This window comes from Bufo bufo, chromosome 10, assembly GCF_905171765.1.
Source record: "Bufo bufo chromosome 10, aBufBuf1.1, whole genome shotgun sequence".
NCBI lineage: Eukaryota > Metazoa > Chordata > Amphibia > Anura > Bufonidae > Bufo > Bufo bufo.
Window position 1 is genome coordinate 87,843,527 of NC_053398.1, and position 25,736 is coordinate 87,869,262.

Consider the following 25,736-nt stretch of genomic DNA (forward strand, 5'->3'; position numbering starts at 1 on the left):
AAATTGATAATATAATGTGTATAGTATCAGGATGTAGTGGGAGAAGATCTGGTGAATTAGTCCAGGTGGAATGTTTTATTATGAGACCTGGAAGATATAAGATTTAATGTTTTACTTCTGAGTAAGGGTGGGTTCACACTAGCGTTAGGGATTCAATTATAACATGGTTGTAACGGAAAATAACGGAATCCATAAGACGGAAGGACGGATCCGTTCTTCTTCCCATAGACTTGTATTATGACGGAATGCAAAACGGAATCCTTTAAAAGGCAGTAAATGGGAAAAAAGAGGAGGCAGAGTAATGTTCACTTCATGGCTATGAAGTGTGATGAGATGAGAGGGGCGGTGTAAAAAATTGGTCTAAAGCAGGGATGCTCAACTGGTGAACCACTGTAGCCAGATGTCCAGACCCTTGCATGTCCTGCCCTCAACTGTATCTGCGACCTCAGGATATGGGCGCCCTAGTTCACCGTTCCCCCACCGTCAGTGATTCAGATATAGCATGCGCCATGTAGTAACATTATCACATGTGCTGCACTGAGCCACAGACAGCAGAGCCCAGAGCGGAGGTGTACAGTCGTGGCCAAAAGTTTTGAGAATTACATAAATATTGGAAATTGGAAAAGTTGCTGCCTAAGTCTTTATAATAGCAATTTGCATATACTCCAGAATGTTATGAGGAGTGATCAGATGAATTGCATAGTCCTTCTTTGCCATGAAAATAAACTTAATCCCAAAAAACCCTTTCCACTGCATTTCATTGCTGTCATTAAAGGACCTGCTGAGATCATTTCAGTAATCGTCTTGTTAACTCAGGTGAGAATGTTGACAAGCACAAGGCTGGAGATCATTATGTCAGGCTGATTGGGTTAAAATGGCAGACTTGACATGTTAAAAGGAGGGTGATGCTTGAAATCATTGTTCTTCCATTGTTAACCATGGTGACCTGCAAAGAAACGCGTGCAGCCATCATTGCGTTGCATAAAAATGGCTTCACAGGCAAGGATATTGTGGCTACTAAGATTGCACCTCAATCAACAATTTATAGGATCATCAAGAACTTCAAGGAAAGAGGTTCAATTCTTGTTAAGAAGGCTTCAGGGCGTCCAAGAAAGTCCAGCAAGCACCAGGATCGTCTCCTAAAGAGGATTCAGCTGCGGGATCGGAGTGCCACCAGTGCAGAGCTTGCTCAGGAATGGCAGCAGGCAGGTGTGAGCGCAGCTGCACGCACAGTGAGGTGAAGACTTTTGGAAGATGGCCTGGTGTCAAGAAGGGCAGCAAAGAAGCCACTTCTCTCCAAAAAAAACATCAGGGACAGATTGATCTTCTGCAGAAAGTATGGTGAATGGACTGCTGAGGACTGGGGCAAAGTCATATTCTCTGATGAAGCCTCTTTCCGATTGTTTGGGGCATCTGGAAAAAGGTTTGTCCGGAGAAGAAAAGGTGAGCGCTACCATCAGTCCTGTGTCATGCCAACAGTAAAGCATCCTGAGACCATTCATGTGTGGGGTTGCTTCTCATCTAAGGGAGTGGGCTCACTCACAATTTTGCCCAAAAACACAGCCATGAATAAAGAATGGAACCAAAACACCCTCCAACAGCAACTTCTTCCAACAATCCAACAACCGTTTGGTGAAGAACAATGCATTTTCCAGCACGATGGAGCACCGTGCCATAAGGCAAAAGTGATAACTAAGTGGCTCGGGGACCAAAACGTTGACATTTTGGGTCCATGGCCTGGAAACTCCCCAGATCTTAATCCCATTAAGAACTTGTGGTCAATCCTCAAGAGGCGGGTGGACAAACAAAAACCCACTAATTCTGACAAACTCCAAGAAGTGATTATGAAAGAATGGGTTGCTATCAGTCAGGAATTGGCCCAGAAGTTGATTGAGAGCATGCCCAGTCGAATTGCAGAGGTCCTGAAAAAGAAGGGCCAACACTGCAAATACTGACTCTTTGCATAAATGTCATGTAATTGTCGATAAAAGCCTTTGAAACGTATGAAGTGCGTGTAATTATATTTCACTACATCACAGAAACAACTGAAACAAAGATCTAAAAGCAGTTTAGCAGCAAACTTTGTGAAAACTAATATTTGTGTCATTCTCAAAACTTTTGGCCACGACTGTACACTGTGCTAGGTGTGGCTCAGCGTGGCAGGCACAATAACGTAACCGCATCAATCCTATTAGTGGTGAACCACTGATGGCAAATGTAGAAGAAGCAGGGAACTAATGTGGGGTGAGTATTTAAAATGGAGGCAACGGGAGCATCACTCCATGAGGAGCATAAGGAAGCATTACTTTGCAATCTTTGGAAACAGCATTTAAGGGAGCACTTAAAGAGGATCTTTCACCATAATAAAACATCTAAACTAACTATACAGACGCGTAGAGCGGCGCCCAGGGATCCCCCTGCACTTACTGTTATACCTGGGCGCCGCTCCGTTCTCCGGTTATAGCCTCCGGTATCTTCATAGTTAGGCTCCACCCAGGGGAACCTGCCGGCGTCTCATTCTTCCATGCTGTAGCGCTGGCCAATCGCAGCGCTCAGCTCATAGCCTGAGAGAAAAAAAAAACTCTCAGGCTATGAGCTGAGCGCTGCGATTGGCCAGCGCTACAGCATAGGAGAAAGAGACGGCGTCAGGTTCCCCTGGGTGGAGCCTAACTATGAAGATACCGGAGGCTATAACCGGAGAACGGAGCGGCGCCCGGGGATAACAGTAAGTGCAGGGGGATCCCTGGGCGCCGCTCTACGCGTCTGTATAGTTAGTTTAGAGGTTTTATTATGGTGAAAGGTCCTCTTTAAGAAGGCATCTTAAGAGGGCTTCACTGTGAGAGGGCCACTTAAGGGGACATTACTCTGTGTGGGGGACCACTTAAGAGGGCATCATTCAGCAAGGGAGGCAATTAAGGGGCATCAGTGTGCAGGAGCCACTTAAGGGGACAGCATACAGTTTGGGGGCCACTTAAGAGGATATAATAATGTGGCAGGCAGTTAAGAGGTCATCATACTGTGTGTGAGCCACTGAAGGGGGCATCACTGTGAGAACACTTAAAGGGGTTATCCAATGTCATAAACGGCCCACCCATGTGCCGGGCACCTCACACAAAATATACTTACCGCACTCCCCGCGCCGCCCCTGTTCCCCGCACCACCGCTTCTGCTTCTCCCTGTACACAGATGAAAACATCTGGTGTTGGGGGGGAGCAGCCAATGGCAGGCAGGGAGGGGGACAAGCCTCCCTAGCATTGCGGGTGTGTCTTGTTATTATTTTTTATTCTTATTACTTGTTTTTTTTTTGTGGCTTCACCCAAAGGCAGACCCAGGTATGTGGATTTTTATAAAAAGTACTTGAGTGTTCCTGGTCTAAAGTAAGTCAACCAAGAGGTGGCATAAGGAAAAAAATGTGTTAAAAATGAGCCACTGTGACAGATATGGTCCATTTTCTGTCTGCCTGGTCAAAATTAAGTCAGTAATAATAATCTCCCTAATGAGTGTATTCATAGATATTGTCACATAAGCTATAGACCACAGGTGGACAACTTTTTATTTCTTGGGCTACGAAAATGTTTTTCATATCGTTTTTTTAAACTCTTTATTAACATATGAGAAATAACATCAATAACATATAATTCTGTTACATGTCATAATACAGACAGAAATAAAGATATAAAGACAATATATTCAGATGACCCCGCTAAACTGACTGAACCATGGATCCTCAAGCTGAAGACAAAACTTGTCGCAGTCTCGAAGCTGAGTACAGGGTGTGTGGTGAACTACACCACAGACCCCAGACTTTGTCAAATTTTTGAGGTTTATTGCGATGTTTAAACACCAACACTATATATAGTAGAATCTGATTTATCTGTGATTTCCACATAGACAGGTTCGGCGTATTGGGGCTGTACCATCTCAAAGCAATGCATTTACGTGCCATAAATAGTGACTCCATCAAAAATGTTGTCATATAGTGATCACAGTTATCTTCCATCAGTATTCTCAGCAGGCAAATTTCAGGAGTGCAAGCCACTTGAAGCGGCAGTAGATCGGAAAGAAAGGCGGTCCCCTCCTTCCAGAATGTATCGAGCTGCATCTCCACATCATGTGTCAAAAGTCCACCTCCAAGTCCTCACATCTTGGGCATGCTGTGGATGGTTCTCTACCCATTCTATATAGCCTGGTTGGTGTAAGATATGTCTGATGAGTTATGTAAAGTTGGATCATTTTGTTATTGACTGCTGGGGATACCTGTAAATGTGATTCTAATAAAGCCGTTATGGATTCTTCTGTGAGTGTGGGTATCAATCTTTTCCATTTATCTAATACTGTGAGGGGGTTGGCACTGACCTTCGCTTGTACTAAATGTGAATAAATTACTGATACCAGTCCTCTGGGGCCCTTGGTTTTAACAAGTGGGTACTTAGAAATCCTGAAGCTATTGTTCGGGAATTTACTCTGTATAGCAGATCGAAGTTGTAGGTAAGAAAATAAGTTGGTTCGGGGGATGTTATATTTCTGTGAAAGTGTTTCAAACTGCATCAACACTCCTTGATCATATACAGTCAGGTCCATAAATATTGGGACATTGACACAATTCTAACATTTTTGGCTCTATACAACACCACAATGGATTTGAAATTAAACGAACAAGAATAGCTTTAACTGCAGACTGTCAGCATTAATTTGAGGGTATTTACATCCAAATCAGGTGAACGGTGTAGGAATTACAACAGTTTGCATATGTGCCTCCCACTTGTTAAGGAACCAAAAGTAATGGGACAGAATAATCATAAATCAAACTTTCACTTTTTAATACTTGGTTGCAAATCCTTTGCAGTCAATTACAGCCTGAAGTCTGGAACGCATAGACATCACCAGACGCTGGGTTTCATCCCTGGTGATGCTCTGCCAGGCCTCTACTGCAACTGTCTTCAGTTCCTGCTTGTTCTTGGGGCATTTTCCCTTCAGTTTTGTCTTGAGCAAGTGAAATGCATGCTCAATCGGATTCAGGTCCGGTGATTGACTTGGCCATTGCATAACATTCCACTTCTTTCCCTTAAAAAACTCTTTGGTTGCTTTTGCAGTATGCTTTGGGTCATTGTCCATCTGCACTGTGAAGTGCCGTCCAATGAGTTCTGAAGCAGAGAATATTGCCTGAAACACTTCAGAATTCATCCTGCTGCTTTTGACAGCAGTCACATCAATAAATACAAGAGAAACAGTTCCATTGGCAGCCATACATGCCCACGCCATGACACTACCACCACCATGCTTCACTGATGAGGTGGTATGCTTAGGATCATGAGCAGTTCCTTTCCTTCTCCATATTCTTCTCTTCCCATCACTCTGGTACAAGTTGATCTTGGTCTCATCTGTCCATATGATGTTGTCACAGAACTGTGAAGGCTTTTTTAGATGTCGTTTGGCAAACTCTAATCTGGCCTTCCTGTTTTTGAGGCTCACCAATGGTTTACATCTTCTGGTGAACCCTCTGAATTCACTCTGGTGAAGTCTTCTCTTCATTGTTGACTTTGACACACATACACCTACCTCCTGAAGAGTGTTCTTGATCTGGCCAACTGTTGTGAAGGGGGTTTTCTTCTCCAGGGAAATAATTCTTCGGTCATCCACTACAGTTGTTTTCCGTGGTCCTCCGGGTCTTTTGGTGTTGCTGAGCTCACCGCTGCGTTCCTTCTTTTTAAGAATGTTCCCAACAGTTGTTTTGGCCACGCCTAATGTTTTTGCTATCTCTCTGATGGGTTTTTGTTTTGTTTTTTCAGCCTAATGATGGCTTGCTTCACTGATAGTGACAGCTCTTTGGATCTCATCTTGAGAGTTGACAGCAACAGATTCCAAATGCATATAGATACATATAATGCGGAGCTCACACATACATCTATATAACTGGAGTACTCCAAATAAATATGACCTCTTTGCTTTCAGTGTTATCGCCGATCTTCAAAAATTCAACAACTAGATGATCGTACGATTTTGCCAGTTGGAAATTCGACTACTAAATAATCGTATTATTTGTGCGATTTTACCAGTAGTAGGAACCTAGATGGTTCGAAGGAATATCCTCGTTGCGATTTTAAATGAAGAAACTTCTCGCTCAAAACAGCGCTTCCAGATGGTGGATAGTTCAATACCGGCACCAAGGGACATCAGTTTAAAATACCATCACAGCTGATCCGCCTATGCCAGCATGCCCTACATAGTGCAATAACTTTGCTGCATGGAACTGAACTCTATACCGATCGAATTCTGCTGCATCGATTTCCGCCATTTCGACTAACCCAATTGGATCATATTATCGACCAATAAACCCTTTCCCTGGATAATCACGTGGGACGCCACGTAGATCAACACGAGGGATCACTACGAATGAGGGGGCAGTGAACAAGCACGGGCCGAAGGCGAGATATCCACCATCTGGAAGCGCTGTTTGAGCGCAAAGTTTCTTCATTTAAAATCGCAACGAGGATATTCCTTCGAACCATCTAGGTTCCTACTACTGGTAAAATCGCGCAAAATTATACGATTATTTAGTAGTCCTAGAATTTCCAACTGGCAAAATCGTACGATCATCTAGTAGTTGAATTTTTGCAGATAGGTGATAACACTGAAAGCAAAGAGGTCATATTTATTTGGAGTACTCCAGTTACTGTATATAGATGTATGCTTGAGCTCCGCATTATATGTATCTATATGTATTTACGTTGATATGCTGATATGAAATAAGGTCATGTTTAACCCCTTAAGGACGCAGGGCGTATCGGTACGCCCTATTTCCCGAGTCCTTAAGGACTCAGGGCGTACCGGTACGTCCTAACTTGAAATCGGCATTCCGGCGCCCCAGGGGTTAATCGGAATGGGATTTCGGCTGAAATCATTCAGCCGGCATCCCGTAACAATGCAGGGGGGGTCATTTGACCCCCCCGCATCGACGATCGCAGAAAACCGCAGGTCAATTCAGACCTGCGGTTTTCTGCTTTTCCGGTCCATTCGGGTGTCCTGTGACCCGATGAACCGGAAAAAGACTGCGATCGGTGGCGTAATTATACACCACCTATCGCAGTCCGAGGATTTGAAGAGGCGGTGCTGGCCCTGGTGCTGATGCCTGCTGTCCAGGGTGCTGATTGGTGCAGGGGAGAGAGGCGCGAGATTCAAGCTTCCTGCGCTCCTCTCTCCCCTCCTCTTCCTGTCCAGCACCCTGACCGTGCAGCACCGTCCAGCACTGTCCCCACAATCGGCATCCATCACCCTCCCGCACCCATCGCCACCCAGGTAGGTTAGGGTCAGTGAGGGAGAGGCACCGTTAGGCAGGGAAAGAAGGGAAAAGTTAGTTAGGAAAAAAAAAAAAAAAAACACTTTTATTTCCAAACTTTCTTTGATCCATCCATCAGACCCCAGATCCCCCCCAGCCACTTGCCCCCCCCCACCAGACCCCCCCACCACCAGACCCCCAGATTTGGATGGACAGTTTTTTTTTTGACACCATGTCCCATTAGAAGCCCCCCCTGATGTAGCCTACACTAGAAACTCCAAAAAAGTGACCCCATCTAAGAAACTACACCCCTCAAGGTATTCAAAAGTTACTTTACAAACTATGTTAACCCTTTAGGTGTTCCACAAAACTAAATAGCGAATGTAGAAACAATTTTAGAATTTTTTTTTTGTTACATTGCCTCAAAAAAGAGTAATATAGAGCAACCAAAAATCATATTTACCCCTAAAATAGTCCCAAAACAACAACCACCTTATCCCGTAGTTTCCTAGATGGGGTCACTTTTGTGGAGTTTCTACTCTAGGGGTGCATCAGGGGGCTTGAAAGGGTACATGGTGTAAATAAACCAGTCCAGCAAAATCTGCCTTCCAAAAACCATATGACATTCCCCTTCTTCTATGTCCTGCCGTTTAGCCAAATAGTAGTTTACGACCACATATGGGGTGTTTCTGCAAACTACAGCATCGGGGCAACCCATTTTGAGTTTTGTTTGGCAGTTAACCCTTGTTTTACTCCTGGAAAAAATTGATTATATAGGAAAATTTTCCAAAAAATAGAAATTTCAAAATTGTTTCTCCATCTGCCATCAACTCTTGTGGAACACCTAAAGGGTTAACAAAGTTTGTAAACCCAGTTTTGAATACCTTGAGGGGTGTACTTTCTTAGATGGAGTCACTTTTTTGAAATTTCTATTCTAGGGGTGCAACAGGGGGCTTCAAATGGGACATGGTATAAACAAAACCAGTCCTGCAAAATCTGCCTTCCAAAACCCATATGGTGTTCCCCTCCTTCTATGTGCTCCCGTTCGGCCAAACAGTAGTTTACGACCACATATGGGGTGTTTCTGCAAACTACAGAATCGGGGAAACCCATTTTGAGTTTTGTTTGGCAGTTAACCCTTGTTTTACTCCTGGAAAAAATTGATTATATTGGAAAATTTTCCAAAAAATAGAAATTTCAAAATTGTTTCTCCATCTGCCATCAACTCTTGTGGAACACCTAAAGGGTTAACAAAGTTTGTAAACCCAGTTTTGAATACCTTGAGGGGTGTACTTTCTTAGATGGAGTCACTTTTTTGAAATTTCTATTCTAGGGGTGCAACAGGGGGCTTCAAATGGGACATGGTATAAACAAAACCAGTCCTGCAAAATCTGCCTTCCAAAACCCATATGGTGTTCCCCTCCTTCTATGTGCTCCCGTTCGGCCAAACAGTAGTTTACGACCACATATGGGGTGTTTCTGCAAACTACAGAATCGGGGCAACCCATTTTGAGTTTTGTTTGGCAGTTAACCCTTGTTTTACTCCTGGAAAAAATTGATTATATAGGAAAATTTTCCAAAAAATTGAAATTTCTAAATTGTTTCTCCATCTGCCATCAACTCTTGTGGAACACCTAAAGGGTTAACAAAGTTTGTAAACCCAGTTTTGAATACCTTGAGGGGTGTACTTTCTTAGATGGAGTCACTTTTTTGAAATTTCTATTCTAGGGGTGCAACAGGGGGCTTCAAATGGGACATGGTATAAACAAAACCAGTCCTGCAAAATCTGCCTTCCAAAACCCATATGGTGTTCCCCTCCTTCTATGTGCTCCCGTTTGGCCAAACAGTAGTTTACGACCACATATGGGGTGTTTCTGCAAACTACAGAATCGGGGCAACCCATTTTGAGTTTTGTTAGGCAGTTAACCCTTGTTTTACTACTGGAAAAAATTGATTATATTGGAAAATTTTCCAAAAAATATAAATTTCAAAATTGTTTCTCCATCTGCCATTAACTCTTGTGGAAGACCTAAAGGGTTAATAAAGTTTGAAAAAACAGTTTCTAGAATGGGGTCATTTTTGGGAGGTTTCTATTATCTAAGCCTCACAATATGACTTCAAACCTGAACTGGTCCATAAAAAGTGAGATTTTGAAGATTTCTGAAAATTTCAAAATTTGCTTCTAAACTTCTAAGCCTTGTAACATCCCCAAAAAATAAAATATCATTCCCAAAATGCTACAAACATGAAGTAGACATATGGGGAATGTAAAGTCATCACAATTTTTGGGGGTATTACTATGTATTACAGAGGTAGAGAAACTGAAACTTTGAAATTTGCAAATTTTTCAAAATTTTCGGTAAAAATTGTATTTTTTTATGCAAAAAAATTAACTTTTTTGACCCAATTTTAGCAGTGTCATGAAGTACAATATGTGACGAAAAAACTATTTCAGAACGGCCTGGGTAAGTCAAAGCGTTTTAAAGTTATCAGCACTTAAAGTGACAGTGGTCAGATTTGCAAAAAATGGCCAAGTCCTTAAGGTGAAATAGGGCCGAGTCCTTAAGGGGTTAATATTTTAACATTTTATGATACTTTTATTGGGATAATACATTTTGTGTATGCAAAAATACTGTGAGCCAGCCTGATTCATTCATTATTGATTTATTCCTTTTTGATCAGCTGGTAACTGATAGTCTGGGCTCCAGTAGTTTGCTGGTGGAGCTTCTCTAGAATGTATTATTAGATTCCAAATGCAAATAGCACACTTGAAATGAACTCTGGACCTTTTATCTGCTCATTGTAATTGGGATAATGAGAGAATAACACATACCTGGCCAAGTCCCATTACTTTTGGTCCCTTAACAAGTGGGAGGCACAGATGCAAACTGATGTAATTCCTACACCGTTCACCTGATTTTGATGTAAATACCCTCAAATTAAAGCTGACAGTCTGCAGTTAAAGCACATCTTGTTCGTTTCATTTCAAATCCATTGTGGTGGTGTATAGAGCCAAAAATGTTAGAATTGTGTCGATGTCCCAATATTTATGGACCTGACTGTATATCTCCAAGGGTTCTGACCCCTGCCAGTTGCCATCTGTCTGCTCCCATGACCACTTGCATCTGCGGTAGCGATTGGTTGCTCACAGAGGTATGTCAGAGAACACTTCCGTAAATTAGAACAGTGACTTAGCCTCCTTCCAGACCGTTTGAACCAATTTATGCAGTGGCAAAAATGATTTATGGAACTTGGGGGGCATTTCCAAAACTGACCAAAAAGTGTGGCAATTCAGGTAATTTTTTAGAAAGTACTCCAAGGTGGGCAGATCCCCAGTTGCATTCCAGGCACTGATGTGTCTCAACTGGCCCGCTAAATAGTAAATATAATAATCTGGTAACGCCATACCTCCCTCTGCCTTAGGACGTTTTAGTGTATCTAAGCTATGTTTGGCTCAGGATCTTCCCCAAATAAAGGTTCTGGTCAGAGAATCTATTTCTTTAAAAAGACACTGACAGGCCCAATAAGCATAATTGGCTATATATATATGCATGCACAGGTCTTCTAATGTGCATTAAAAACATATAAGTATAACCCCTGTCCACCTTATAAATACAGCAAACTCATGTTTTATAACCTGAAGTAATCGCTTTTCTTTCTGCCCAAGGGGCGGCGTTTCAGCTTGACTTCTGCCCAGCCAGCCTCCCCCCAACCGCCGTTTTGAAGCGCCGCCCAGCTCATCAATATTCACTTCGCTGGGCGGCTTCTGCTGACTCCGACGTTCCGAGATCCGGCGTATGCCCAATAGAAAGCTATGGGCATCAGACTCACTTTCAGCTTCTGCGCATGTGCCCGGCACCCATAGCTTTCTATTAGGCATGCGCCGGATCTCGGAACGTCGGGGACAGCAGAAGCCGCCCAGTGAAGTGAATATTGATGAGCTGGGCGGCGCTTCAAAACTGCGGTTGGGGGGAGGCTGGCTGGGCAGAAGTCAAGCTGAAACGCCGCCCCTTGGGCAGAAAGAAAAGCGATTACTTCAGGTTATAAAACATGAGTTTGCTGTATTTATAAGGTGGACAGGGGTTATACTTATATGTTTTTAATGCACATTAGAAGACCTGTGCACTCATATATACAGGTCCTTCTCAAAAAATTAGCATATTGTGATAAAGTTCATTATTTTCGGTAATGTACTGATAAACATTAGACTTTCATATATTTTAGATTCATTACACACAACTGAAGTAGTTCAAGCCTTTTCTTGTTTTAATATTGATGATTTTGGCATACAGCTCATGAAAACCCCAAATTCCTATCTCAAAAAATTAGCATATTTCATCCAACCAATAAAAGAAAAGTGTTTTTAATACAAAAAAAGTCAACCTTCAAATAATTAAGTTCAGTTATGCACTCAATACTTGGTCGGGAATCCTTTTGCAGAAATGACTGCTTCAATGCGGCGTGGCATGGAGGCAATCAGCCTGTGGCACTGCTGAGGTGTTATAGAGGCCCAGGATGCTTCGATAGCGGCCTTAAGCTCATCCAGAGTGTTGGGTCTTGCGTCTCTCAACTTTCTCTTCCCAATATCCCACAGATTCTCTATGGGGTTCAGGTCAGGAGAGTTGGTAGGCCAATTGAGCACAGTAATACCATGGTCAGTAAACCATTTACCAGTGGTTTTGGCAATGTGAGCAGGTGCCAGGTCGTGCTGAAAAATGAAATCTTTTCAGCAGATGGAAGCATGAAGTGCTCCAAAATCTCCTGATAGCTAGCTGCATTGACCCTGCCCTTGATAAAACACAGTGGACCAACCCCAGCAGCTGACATGGCACCCCAGACCATCACTGACTGTGGGTACTTGACACTGGACTTCAGGCATTTTGGCATTTCCCTCTCCCCAGTCTTCCTCCAGACTCTAGCACCTTGATTTCCGGATGACATGCAAAATTTGCTTTCATCCGAAAAAAGTACTCTGGACCACTGAGCAACAGTCCAGTGCTGCTTCTCTGTAGGCCAGGTCAGGCGCTTCTGCCGCTGTTTCTGGTTCAAAAGTGGCTTGACCTGGGGAATGCGGCACCTGTAGCCCATTTCCTGCACACGCCTGTACACGGTGGCTCTGGATGTTTCTACTCCAGACTCCGTCCACTGGTTCCGCAGGTCCCCCAAGGTCTGGAATCGGTCCTTCTCCACAATCTTCCTCAGGGTCCGGTCACCTCTTCTCGTTGTGCAGCGTTTTCTGCCACACTTTTTCCTTCCCACAGACTTCCCACTGAGGTACCTTGATACAGCACTCTGGGAACAGCCTATTCATTCAGAAATTTCTTTCTGTGTCTTACCCTCTTGCTTGAGGGTGTCAATGATGGCCTTCTGGACAGCAGTCAGGTCGGCAGTCTTACCCATGATTGCGGTTTTGAGTAATGAACCAGGCTGGAAGCCTCAGGAATCTTTTGCAGGTGTTTAGGTTAATAGCTCGTTTAGAGAACCTTTTCATGATATGCTAATTTTTTGAGATAGGAATTTGGGGTTTTCATGAGCTGTATGCCAAAATCATCAATATTAAAACAAGAAAAGGCTTGAACTACTTCAGTTGTGTGTAATGAATCTAAAATATATGAAAGTCTAATGTTTATCAGTACATTACAGAAAATAATGAACTTTATCACAATATGCTAATTTTTTGAGAAGGACCTGTATAGCTAAATATGCTTATTGGGCCTGTCAGTGTCCCTTTAAACACCGATTTGGGTACATGTACCTCTGCATGCTGAAGCGCATAGAGGATCTTGGGGAGTATACCGTAATCATTTAAGGCTACTTTCACACTCGCGTTTTGGCTTTCCATTTCTGAGATCCGTTCAGGGCTTTCACAAGAGGTCGAAAACTGATCAGTTTTGCCCTAATGCATTCTAAATGGAAAAGGATTCGCTCAGAATGCATCAGTGTGCCTCCGTTCAGTCTCCATTCCGCTTTGGAGGCGGACACCATAACGCTGATTGCAGCATTTTGGTGTCTGCCTGACGAAACTGAGCCAAACAGACCCATTCTGACACACAATGTAAGTCAATGGGGACGGATCAGTTTTTTATCACACAATCTGGCACAACAGAAAACGGATCCGTCCTCCATTGACTTTAAATGGTGTCATGGCTATGTTAAAGATAATACAAACGGATCCGTTCTGAACGGATGCAGACAGATGTATTATCTGAAGAGATTCGTCTGTGCAGATCCATGAAGGATCCGCACCAAACGCGAGTGTGAAAGTAACCTTAATTAGGATAATGCGTTCTGCTACTGAAATAGGCAGTGTCTTCCAACTTTGAAACTTAATCCGTATGTGGTTAGTTAAGGGGAAGATGTTAAGTGACAGGGCCTGTGAATGTCTTTTAGTGATAGTCACTCCCAGATACTTTAAAGTGTCTACTACATTTAGCCGCTCTGCATGGGAAGGACCTGTTCATTCTGCTCTACCCAAAGGCATGTAGACTGATTTCTCCCAGTTGATTCTTAAGCACGAGAACTCCCCAAATTCATTTATCAAAGTCACTGCATTGCGAAGGGATGTATCAGGTGAGGACAAATATAGGATCATATCATCTGCATATAGTCCTATACGGATCTCTCTTTCTCCTATGGTCACTCAATTTATATTGTTCACTCTCCATTCAGCCAATGACTTACGACTGACTTCCACAAAAATCCAAACCTCTCTCTCCCGGCTCCAAGATTTCTCCCGAGCTGCACCAGTGGAATGCCCTACCCTAAGAAATCAGGCTTAATCACAACATGCACAGTTTTAAGGTTTTGCTAAAAACACATCTTTTCAGGGTGGCCTATCACCTCCCTTGATCTAATCTCCCATAGCCCATTTATCATTCCCTGAAGCTGAGCCTCCACTGCACCCAGAAGCACTTCATATATTGGCTGCTGACCGGCTCATGTGGCTTTATATGTGCTCCCCTATTCTCCCAAGATGGTTGGACTATCGTACATAACAAGCACTTCTACCTTTTGTGTCACCCCTATCCCCTCATAGATTGTAAGCTCTTACGAGCAGGGCCCTCATTCCTCTTGTTGTAATAATCAACTTGTCTGTTGCTATGTTATGTACTGTTTGTACATGAACCCGTGAATTGTAAGGCGCTGCGGAATATGTTGGCGCTATATCAATAAAGATTATTATTATTATAATATTGTCAGCACTCCTCACCCTGATTGCCAGTGTCTCAACCGCCAAGGCAAATAGGAGCGGCGACAAGGGGCAGCCTTGTCTCGTTCTTCTATGTAGGGGGAAACTTTCTGATAATTCTCCATTTATCAGTAGTTTGCTTATCGGGATGTTATACAGGATAGTGATCCATTTGAGGAACTGCAGACCAAATCCAAAGCCTCGCAGGCAACCAATTAGATAAGCACATTCTATAGAGTTAAATGCCTTGGTGTCGTCTAATGAGGCCAGGGCCCAATCCGCATTCAGGGAATAACCCACTTGTGTAACCACCTGAACCAGTCTGATATTCTCAGTTGTGGACTTCCCTGGCATAAAACCAGTCTGGTCCTGGTGAATCAGTGACAGAATTACCTGATTAAGGCGAGTGGCCAAGATTCTGGTTAGAATTTTGTAATCCACATTTAGCAGTGCTAAGGGCAGGGCTGGTGCAAGGATTTTTGCCACCCTAGGCAAAAGCTAATTTTGCCGCCCCTTGACGCCGCCCATTGACCACACCCCTTTTTCCGCCCCTTTTTCAGCCACCTATTGCATGCAACATTTAACTATGGTCGTGTAAACTGTGCCAGTCTATGGTCATGTACCCTGTGCCAGTCTGACTATAGTCGCGTACCCTGTGCCAGTCTGACTATGGTCATTTATATATAATATTGCGGGATTGCGCGCCCGAAGTCAGGGCCGGTGCAAGGATTTTTGTCAACAGAAGCAAATGTATATTTTGCCCCCCCCCCCCCCCCCCATCATTTCACATTTCTGCCCCTCATAATTCATGTCCATTTCTTGCCCCCTCCCCATCATTTCACATTTCTGCCCCTCATGATTCATGTCCATTTCTTGCCCCCCCCCCCCCGTGTGCTAATATCATAGTGCCATCCTCTCCCCCTGCCCCCTAATGTGCCAGTATAAAGTGCCTCTCTCCTCCCCCCTCTATGTGCCAGTATCATGGCGCCAAAAAAAAAAGTTAAGTAGCAGTCCGGTATTTAAAAAAAAAAAAAAAAAAAAAAACTTTCAGAAAAGTTTCTCCTGGGATTCGAACTCAAGACCTTTACAAGTCAGAGGCAAGGAATTTACCCTCACAGCCATGAAAGCTGTATTACCAGTTGCTTAAAAAAATTAATATATAAGACTTCTACTTTGTAGGTAACTTTGATACTTAGTGTACATCCATACACATGACAGCTGCCCCAGTACACTGTGTCTGGATGTAGCAGAGCTAGGTGTGTTGGGGCAGCTGACATGTGTATGGATGTACACTAGGTATCAAAGTTACCTACAGTAGAAGTCTTATTTTATTTAATTTTTTTAAGCAACTGGTAATACAGCTTTCATGGCTGTGAGGGTAAATGCCTTGGCTCTGATGTGTCAAGGTTGTGAGTTCAAATCCCAGGAGAAACTTTTCTGAAAGAAAGCCTAAATGAGATTTAAATACACCAGGGTGTGTCACAGCTGCGTGCCGCGCTCTCTGCCCGAAGTGAACTCATTGGAGCGCATCCGGCCGGCAAGAACAGAAGGAGATGAGATGATGTCCCCCAGGCAGAGTGCGCTCTACGCGGTTGCCTACTCTGCTTATGGGTGGTGCTGGCCCTGGCTAAGGGTCTATATGAACTGCATTCTAGGGGTTCTTTATCAGGTTTAAGTAAAAGTATGAATAGGGCAAGTGCCCCATCTCCAGGGCCGAGTGGAGGGTGGATAACAATTGAGGGGCCAACACCTCCGCATACTTGGCATATACTTCTTTGGGGAGCCTGTCTGGGCCAGGAGATTTCCCATTATTAAGATCCGAAATGGCCTGCATTATTTCCTCCAGGGAAATTGGGTACAATTGGGTACTTTGTGATATACTAAGTTTAGGGAGGGATATACTTTCCATATAAGTGGCTATCTCTGTTTCAGATACAGTTATGCTAGATCTGTATAGGTCTTGGTAAAAATGTGCGAAAATACGGATAATTGCTTCCTGTGTGCAGTGTTCTTGTCCTGCTGCGTTCCTGATTGCTGAAGAGGGCAAGTCATGTCGAATCAGTTGAGCTAGTAGTTTAGCTGACTGATTGCCCAGCTCAAATGCTGTCTGTTTCATAAAGAACAGTTTCCTATCTGCTTTGTCCTTGAGAATCGCTAGGTACCGTCTTGCCCGCCTGGAGCCAAACAGTCCTGTTGTCATCAGTCAGATGACGGATATATTGTTGCTCCAGAGTGGTACACTTCGATTCCAGCTCCATCCCTGAGCGTTTATTGTGTCTTTTAGATATAGGATATGCTGGAATGTAAGGACCCGCGAAGAAACGCCTTCAAGGTGTCCCATACAAGGGCCAGGTTGGGCTCCTCTTCGTGTGTTTTCAAAAACTCATTTAACTGATATGGAATCCCATCTGCCGAGCCCAGAAGACTCAGCCAGAATGGATGTATAGTACAGACCAAAAGTTTGGACACACCTTCTCATTCAAAGAGTTTTCTTTATTTTCAGGACTATGAAGGCATCAAAACTATGAATTAACACATGTGAAATTATATACATAACAAACAAGTGTGAAGCAACTGAAAATATGTCATATTCTAGGTTCTTCAAAGTAGCCACCTTTTGTTTTGATTACTGCTTTGCACACTCTTGGCATTCTCTTGATGAGCTTCAAGAGGTAGTCCCCTGAAATGGTCTTCCAACAGTCTTGAAGGAGTTCCCAGAGATGCTTAGCACTTGTTGGCCCTTTTGCCTTCACTCTGCGGTCCAGCTCACCCCAAACCATCTCGATTGTGTTCAGGTCCGGTGACTGTGGCGGCAAGGTCATCTGGCGCAGCACCCCATCACTCTCCTTCATGGTCAAATAGCCCTTACTTTCAAAGTTTTCCTAATTTTTCGGCTGACTGACTGACCTTCATTTCTTAAAGTAATGATGGCCACTCGTTTTTCTTTACTTAGCTGCTTTTTTCTTGCCATAATACCAATTCTAACAGTCTATTCAGTAGGACTATCAGCTGTGTATCCACCTGACTTCTCCTCAACGCAACTGATGGTCCCAACCCCATTTATAAGGCAAGAAATCCCACTTATTAAACCTGACAGGGCACACCTGTGAAGTAAAAACTATTTCAGGGGACTACCTCTTGAAGCTCATCAATAGAATGCCAAGAGTGTGCAAAGCAGTAATCAAAGCAAAAAGGTGGCTACTTTGAAGAACCTAGAATATGACATATTTTCAGTTGTTTCACACTTGTTTGCTATGTATATAATTCCACATGTGTTAATTCATAGTTTTGATGCCTTCAGTGTGAATCTACAATTTTCATAGTCATGAAAATAAAGAAAACTCTTTGAATGAGAAGGTGTGTCCAAACTTTTGGTCTGTACTGTATATTCAGTCTATAAATTACTGAAGGGGCGCTACGAATCAGAGTACCCAGTATCGGCGAATGATCTGATATCCCCCTAGGTAAGTATACTATGGAGCGTAGATTTAACATCGCTATCCCATTGCCTAATAAATAGTCTATCTGGGTAAGAGAGTTGTGGCCGCCACTGTGGCAGGACTACACTCTGTCTCTGGGATATTTAGCTCTCCAGAGGTCAAACAAACAATCTAAACTCGGTCAGAATCCTGTTGAGTCGTGAGGTACTCCCCACCCCTATCGGATCCGCCACATCTGGAAAGCGGTCCAAAGAGGGGTCTAGCATCATATATAAATCTCCCATACAAATCACCCTGGCGTGTGGATAAGCATCTGCAAAGGTGGCTGCTAAGTGTAAAATCTGCATAGAGCCGGGGGGAAGGTTGTAAATGCATAGTAAAGTTTATTGTACATTATCAATAAGAGAGTGAGCAAAGACATATCTGCCTTCTGAATCAATAGCTAGTCCTTTTACCTCCCAGCGTAGTTTGTGTACTCTTGAAGAAGAGGTGTGATAGGAGTGTGCGGCCCATTGTACCCAAGGCTTCTTTAAGGCCCAAGAAGTATTGGCGATAAGATGCATCTCTTGGAGAGACAAAATTTGTGGGCTATGATTTCTAATAAAAGCTAGAACCATAGATCTCTTTTGTGGTGTACCTAGTCCCCTGACAATCCACGATAAGAGTTTTAACTCAGCCATGGGTTCCAAGGCAAACATATGTTGTCAAGAGCGAAGCATAATGTGAGCCCTTTCTACCGGATATGGAAAAGTTATTTTATCCAGTTTTCTATAAATTCATCCGGTGTGCGACCCTCTGCTCTTTGAGGCAAGCTAATGATTCTGATGTTGCTTCTGCAGAGTCTATTTTCAAGGTCATCTGCTTTCTGCTTCCAGACTTCTGCTTTGGCTTTAAGATCAGATATGGATCTAGGAACAATTGCAATAGCGTCTTCTATGCGTGATATACGCTCTTCAATGTGTTGAACTTTTTCTCGCAGGTTATGTAGGTCTTGACGCAGTAATCGCAGCTCTATTTTTACTTCATCCAGTTTCCCTGTGAGGGATTTCCTTGCAGTAATGGCTTCCAGGACTTGGGCTGATACTTGTTTAAGAGTGGGCTCTTCCTGATCATCCTCAGGGGATTCTATAGGGGCTGTTAGATCCAATGTGGTGCTTGCGCTAGTGTGCACGTTTCACTGTAGTAGAGGTGACCGCGTACCTTCCTCTGGTTGTCTAGCGAATTCTCGCAATTTTTCAGCGCCACTTTGCGCTTTTTGCACCCCCTTTGTTATATCAGGACAGTAGCCAGCTTGTAGTAGGCGAGGCTGATTCCAGAGTTCTGGGAGGCACAATGTATTGTCTCTTATAGTGAAAACTGCTGGCGAGGTCAGAGGATATTTTCCTGAATTTCACTTGTACTTTAATAAATAAGGCAGGTCTCTGCATATAAAGTCAGACTGACTGTTTGCTTCACTGGTGAATTTCCACTGGTGGTTATGGCAACATTGTGTAAGGCAGGGGGGATCTGCAACAGCTTCTGAAGCCAGAGCCTGTGTTTATCAACACTCCTTCCTCCTTTCCGGCACTGCAGGGGAGCCGCTAATATGGCCGACTGGCAGGAAACTGAAGAGGCTTGTGAGTACTATCGGACTCCTTCTTCCCCTGTGGGTCTCTTGCTCTCTTCCCCTTGTGTCTCACCAGGTGGCGTGCGGTCAGGTACTTTACAAGTCCTCCGCCCGGTCTTCACTTACTTTGCATGTGGTCCTGCTCCCAGCGCGGCTCCCTCCGTACACTCTGTAGAGGTAGCTTTGATGTGTGCGGCTCAGGCAGGGGTCTAATTTAGCGCTAAATGGCTATGTGAAGTCAGGATTTATCCTGTACTGTAGGGCTGGCCACGGAGCTTCCCTCAGACACGCCCAGCCATCTTGGTCACGCCCCCGTTTTTCATATATTTTTTATATGAATTTTTTTGTTTTTATTTCAGCTAATATGTACAAAATAATAAAATGTTTCTCTTTTTAATTTATTTATAGTTGTTTATTTTTCAGATTTGCAAATTTTCACTAAAATAAAGTATTAGGTTCCTTTTTTGTTTTATTTGTTCTGATATATATTATGTATAGTCTCAAATTACGGTACAGCTGTCGTTGGCTAGACCAGACAATAAATAGGTGTTTCATAGCAAACAGAGCAAATGCATATGCACTCACAACTTTTAAATTTTTTGTTATTTTTGAAACAAGGTATGTTTTATTCATCCCACTGTAACAATTTGGAATATTATAACAGGTCTGTTACCTAAATTCTAAAATAAAAGTGACTTTATTTCCAGGTTGTAATGCAGTATAACAGGAAACTCCAAGGCGGTAAATACTTTCACTGTATGTGCCGAGCTGTTGTCTGTCTTAGTGAGCACTTTATCTGGGCCCAAAACTACCTAAGTAACTTTGTGGCGCAAAATGGCGCAAGTCAAACAGACAATTACTGATGTGCATTTTGGGCCAAAAATGAATCTTTTCGTCTTGATTCAGAATTTTTCAGTTACATTGCACTCTCTGTACTCTCTCCGAGTCTCTCCTTCACGTTCTGGCTGTACAGAACAGTTTCTATTAGTAAAAAATAAAAAATCCAGGGCAAAGGGGGTGCTGATATCAGGGGGGGAAGTGCACCCTGGCTCCACTACACCTCTATATGGTTAAAATGAGACAGAATGTTTGTTTCAGTGTCCTTACCTGTGCATCAACCCACTCTGCACCTTGTGGAGTGTGCTGGACTTTACCATAGAAGTATACAGGAATCATGTACTCTGGTCGAGCTTTTTCCCATGGGTTTCCATACCTCAGCCAGTCATCCGCCTCCTCTACCTGTAATGAAAGAGATGTGAGGACACTGGTAATAACAATTTTAGAGTTGAAACTGGCATATACACACTGATACACAAAGATGGCACTCATAGTGTAAGAAGCAAATGTAAGAGCTATGGGGGACATTTATCAAAGTCTCAACACTTTTCAAAGTGGTCTATGTTTAAAGGGGTTGCCAGGTTGTCCGATCTGGACCCATTCACCATGAATGAGTGGAAGACTGGAGCTCTTCATGTTCCGATGCTCTACCTTGCCCTGTGTTTCTTGAGATCTGGTGACGTACCGGGCTATCCATAGGTAAGCTAGGCGGAGGCTTCCACCTAGCAGAGAGCCCAGTGACGTCACCGGCAGTGGCATAACTAGAAATGACTGGGCCTCACAGCAAATTTTTGAATGCCCCCTCCCCTAAAGCAACTTCTTTGCAACTCCTTCCTCCTGTGCAACCCCCACACCTGTGGCTAGTCAAAATTGCTCTCTCAGACCAGGCCCAGTAGCCGCTCAGTACATTTCCTACAGTGTCTCTGTATATACTGTCATTATATAACACTGTTGAGGTGGGCTTGACAATAAAATCTTTTATTTAGTCTTCCTCTTGGGTGGGTCCCTTCTGAATTCGGGACCCAAAGCAGATGTTTCCCCTATAGCTATGCCCCCGGTTACCAGCACTTGCTGTTCAGCATGGGTAAATATAGTTGCGCTGTCCCAATTCACTTCAATGGGACAGCTCCTTCCTTTTCACCTGAGGATAGATCATCAGTATGGCAAAAACAGACAACACCAGTTGATATATGTGATAACTATAGTAGGCTAGACAACGCTTGAATTTTGGGGACAATATATGCAAATTATCATATCTAACATCTGCTGGCATCAGATAGGCTTAGGAAAGCTAATTTGCATATATTTCCCAGAAACCCAGAGGGGATCACCTGGCCTACAATACCGTGTACACATACTGTGCACACTAGGGGCTCTCCATAATTAGAAAGAGTACACCACAGAAAACACAATATATATTGTCGAGAAACACTGGTTAGTATACTAGCCTCTCTCTCCCCTGAAATGAACCACAAAAAACTTAGCTTTGTGTGAATCTGAACTTTTTGAGACATTTGGACTGAATCCCAAACCAGAAGAAACAGATCTCTCATCCTAAGTGTAAAGAAAAACTGGCTCAGCTGCCCATAGCAACCAATTATATTTCACCTTTCACTTTTCAGAGCTCATTTGGAAAATGAAAGGTGGAATCTGATTGGTTGCTATGGACAATTAAGCCAGTTCTACTTTACACCAGTTTGATAAATCTCCCCCAAGGATTTACTTTGGGTCTCCTTAAAACTATTTTCTAGGTTTCTAGCCATGTCCAAGGTTTGTACAAAACATAGGAAGAGAAGAATATATTTTAGTGTCATTCACACTATGTACAGGGGAATCTGTCCCCGCTCAGTAGCTGTACTGTGCACTGGATGTGCTGTGTTGATAAGCACCAAACTGCATGCATAGAAAATGAAGGCACTTGGTGTCCACCAATATTAGCAAATGCGGCCCATTGTATTCTATGTGATTTTACATAAGACTGCAGACCGCAGCTCCTGCATTATTTTAACACTCGTTATTAATGCACACAATATTAAAATAACAGTATGGAAGATGTCTCCATGTTATGAATATTTGCTCTTCTCCCTCCCTAAGCCACTGGCTCGCTATATGGGATGCATCAGCTGTAATAGACACAGAGGCGGAAGTTGAAAACACTTTACTCAAGCCATGTGAGAAAAGACCGTAAAGGCTGCCTTCACATGTGGCAGATTCTGAGGGGAGCTTGCAGAAATCCTTGTTCTTCCCATCAAAACAACCCCAGACAGATGAATGGAACTGATTTTAAGTTGAAGACATTTCTGCAACTAAATCTGCCATGTGTGAAGGCATCCTAACAAGAAATTCTAAGGAGATTGCACAAATCTGTAGCTTTATAGTCCACAAAAAAGCTGTATCTTTAAATTTACAACTAATCAGGCAGATCATTTTCAAGATTCTGTGAACAAAGACATACTACACCGCCGCTTTAGGGGCGGTCTGACGGTCACCAACACGGCAGGCGGCGCTTCTCAGGAATACGGCAGTGGTAACATGTAACAATACTCCACTACTCAGTAGGGCTCTTCCAAAGACACTTCTCTCAGTGGGCAGAATATTACAGCTGTGGAAGGGCACCAATGGCTGGGCACAGGGGCATAGTTATAGGGGTCGCAGCAGTCAGTGGCGCACCGCAAATTACGTATCGCAGTTCTCAGGATGGCAATACAGTTAGATGCTGTGGCAGGTCTCAAGAGCAATGTCTCTCTGCCCCACTGCTACTTCTGATAGATTACAGGCATCAAGCCTGAAGCCTATTAGAGGCTGGCACAGGAGTCGCAATGTCGTAATCATTGTGCCACCTGAGTCGGGCAGCGTACAGCTCAGAAAACAGGCTGAAAAAAAGTCTGCACTGCATTGTTGAGAGCCGCATGGAGGTAAGTATTTAAGTTTATTATTTTTTTATTTAGTAAAATAATAGCAGGCACTCGCTATTACAGCTGGATACACGTATACTTTATTAGTAAATAAAATAGGATACAGATAAAAGTGTGAATAAAAGTGTGAATAAAAAATAAAAATAAAATCAAAGGTCTGTGACTCCTCAGCTAAATAGCTGGAATAGCTGAATTGGTTGTAGATACTTTGATGAAACAGCTGAATGGACTTGATTACTAGCTGTAACTGTATATTGGTATATTTATTGAATTGATACAGTATGTAGATAGTCCCAACGTTGGAGGTGCTAACCAAAGCAGCTCTAGGTACAAAAGTTCATAGTTCCATTGTTAAGTTGAAAGTCCCCATACTAAATATGCCGTATATAATAATCAGAATATTGGTTTCGCAAACCGCTATACAGACGCTATCACCTAATGCAAACTTCATACACTGCAATCAATTGTCACCAGAACAGTTTTACACCTTGGTCTAATAGGGTAACTCACGTTTCTGGGGGTAATGTCGTTCCGAGGATGTGCCTGGACGCGGCGTCCCGCGTAGTCTATGGCACTGATCTTACCTCTAGTTATGACCTTCCCCTTCACGGAGTTCCCTGTGTGGATGTCTCCTCTTTGGCGATGTTCTGTTTCGTGGCAGGAGGTAGGTGCTGCGCTCTGTGTGGTTGCGATAGTCGGCGTTCCTCGAGGTTACCAGCGGCGTGTACTTCCGGGTGTGGTGACTTCTCCGCGTGACTCGAGGCTCCGGTCATGTGATCCGAAAGCTCCGTAAGCCAAGTGCCAGTTCAGTGGTAAATACTTTAGGAATCCTTTGCTTTAAATCCTTAGTGATCACTTTAGTATCAGGTGGACCCTTTTTTTTCCCAAACGCGTTTCGGGAAACAAAGTCCCTTCATCAGTGAGTAAGGGTCTTCCTCCAGATCCCTGCTTTTTATAGGGAATTGTGGGTTGATGTCATGCTGTTAATCCCAAAACCCGGAGCCTGGACTACGTGGGCATAGATGTTATATAAAACAATTACAAATCAGCTTCCATTGCAATGTTTATATGGCTGCTCTCGTTAAAACTGGATATATAATCTCGAGTATTAAAATAAAATATACAGTAAAATGTACAATATTGTGCAACAGTGAAATACAGTAAGAAATGACATTTAGATCAATACATTAATTCATGTGGATAATACCACCTATTATCATTCAATTGTAAAAATTGGTTACAACTCATATAGGAGAATAAAATATAATAAAATATAGTAAAATTAGGTCAATATGTCCAAAAAATTTGAATATCGATATGTGAGAAAAGATATTGGGAGTGGGGGCCTTCCGCAGAGGGGGAACCGGGCAAATGAATATGCTACGTTTCCCCATCGACGAGAGGCGCCCACCCCATTCACTATTCCTCATAAAAAGCCAAAAAGCTCCAATTCGGCGTTTAGGCCCTTTGGTACTATGGAGTCAAATTCGAATATTCTCCGTAACTGTAAGCGGGACATTCTGCAGATATGATTGCCTCCCCTCCAATTATTTTCTATCTTTTCTATTGCTTCATATCTAAGATCAGACGGATCCTGATTATGAGTAGTCTTAAAATGGTTTGAGACTGTATGTTTGATGTAGCCTTTCCTTATGTTAGAGATATGTTCTGAGATGCGGGTTTTAAGTGCTCTTTTTGTTCGCCCAACATACTGGAAGAAAACCAAATGGCTATAGATTATTTACAAGCTGCCATCTACCTAGATGGCTTTCAAACATTCCTCAGGGCCAATTTTATAGAATAAAGAGAAACTGCACCGATGAAGAGTAATTTAAGGAAGAAGCAGATAAAATGAAACAATCTCTTGTTAATAAGAAATACCCAACAAAATTATTGGAGCAATCATTAGATAAGGTGAGAACTCTAGATAGAAATACCTTTTTTGTAAATAAACCAGAACAAAATGAAAAAATATTGGAAGAAAACCAAATGAGAATAGTTCTGCCGTATAATATTGAATACAAAAAAATCCTAAAAATTATTCAGAATCACTGGCATATACAAAAATACTAAGTAATAGGCCCACTTGTCCTATTATTACCCAAGATAATATTCTCTAAGGCCCCCAACTTGGGTCTAAAGGTGGCACCATCCAACAGACGGAATGAAAAGAAAACTACTAGTATACAAGAATGGGTAGACCTAGTAGGTTTTTTTAGATGCGGGAAGTGCTCAAATTGTACGACTACATCATTTCCAAGGAAGACCATCGAAATAGTATCTACCACAAACTCCCACACTCATTCTATAAAACAATTTTTGACTTGTAGCACTACCAACGTATTATACGTTTTGGAGTGCCCATGTCAAAAACAGTATGTTGGGCGAACAAAAAGAGCACTTAAAACCCGCATCTCAGAACATATCTCTAACATAAGGAAAGGCTGCATCAAACATACAGTCTCAAACCATT

The 25,736-nt window shown here is 42.9% G+C and overlaps 1 protein-coding gene across 1 annotated transcript in view; it reads right to left on the reverse strand.

The window, feature by feature from the left end:
* The window catches only part of PYGM (glycogen phosphorylase, muscle associated), a 128,345-nt gene that overhangs the window by 72,224 nt on the left and 30,385 nt on the right, over positions 1-25,736 (reverse strand). The window contains exon 5 of the mRNA XM_040409797.1: positions 20,619-20,750. Coding sequence (XP_040265731.1) covers positions 20,619-20,750 — 132 coding nt within the window. The remainder of the gene's footprint in view (positions 1-20,618; positions 20,751-25,736) is intronic.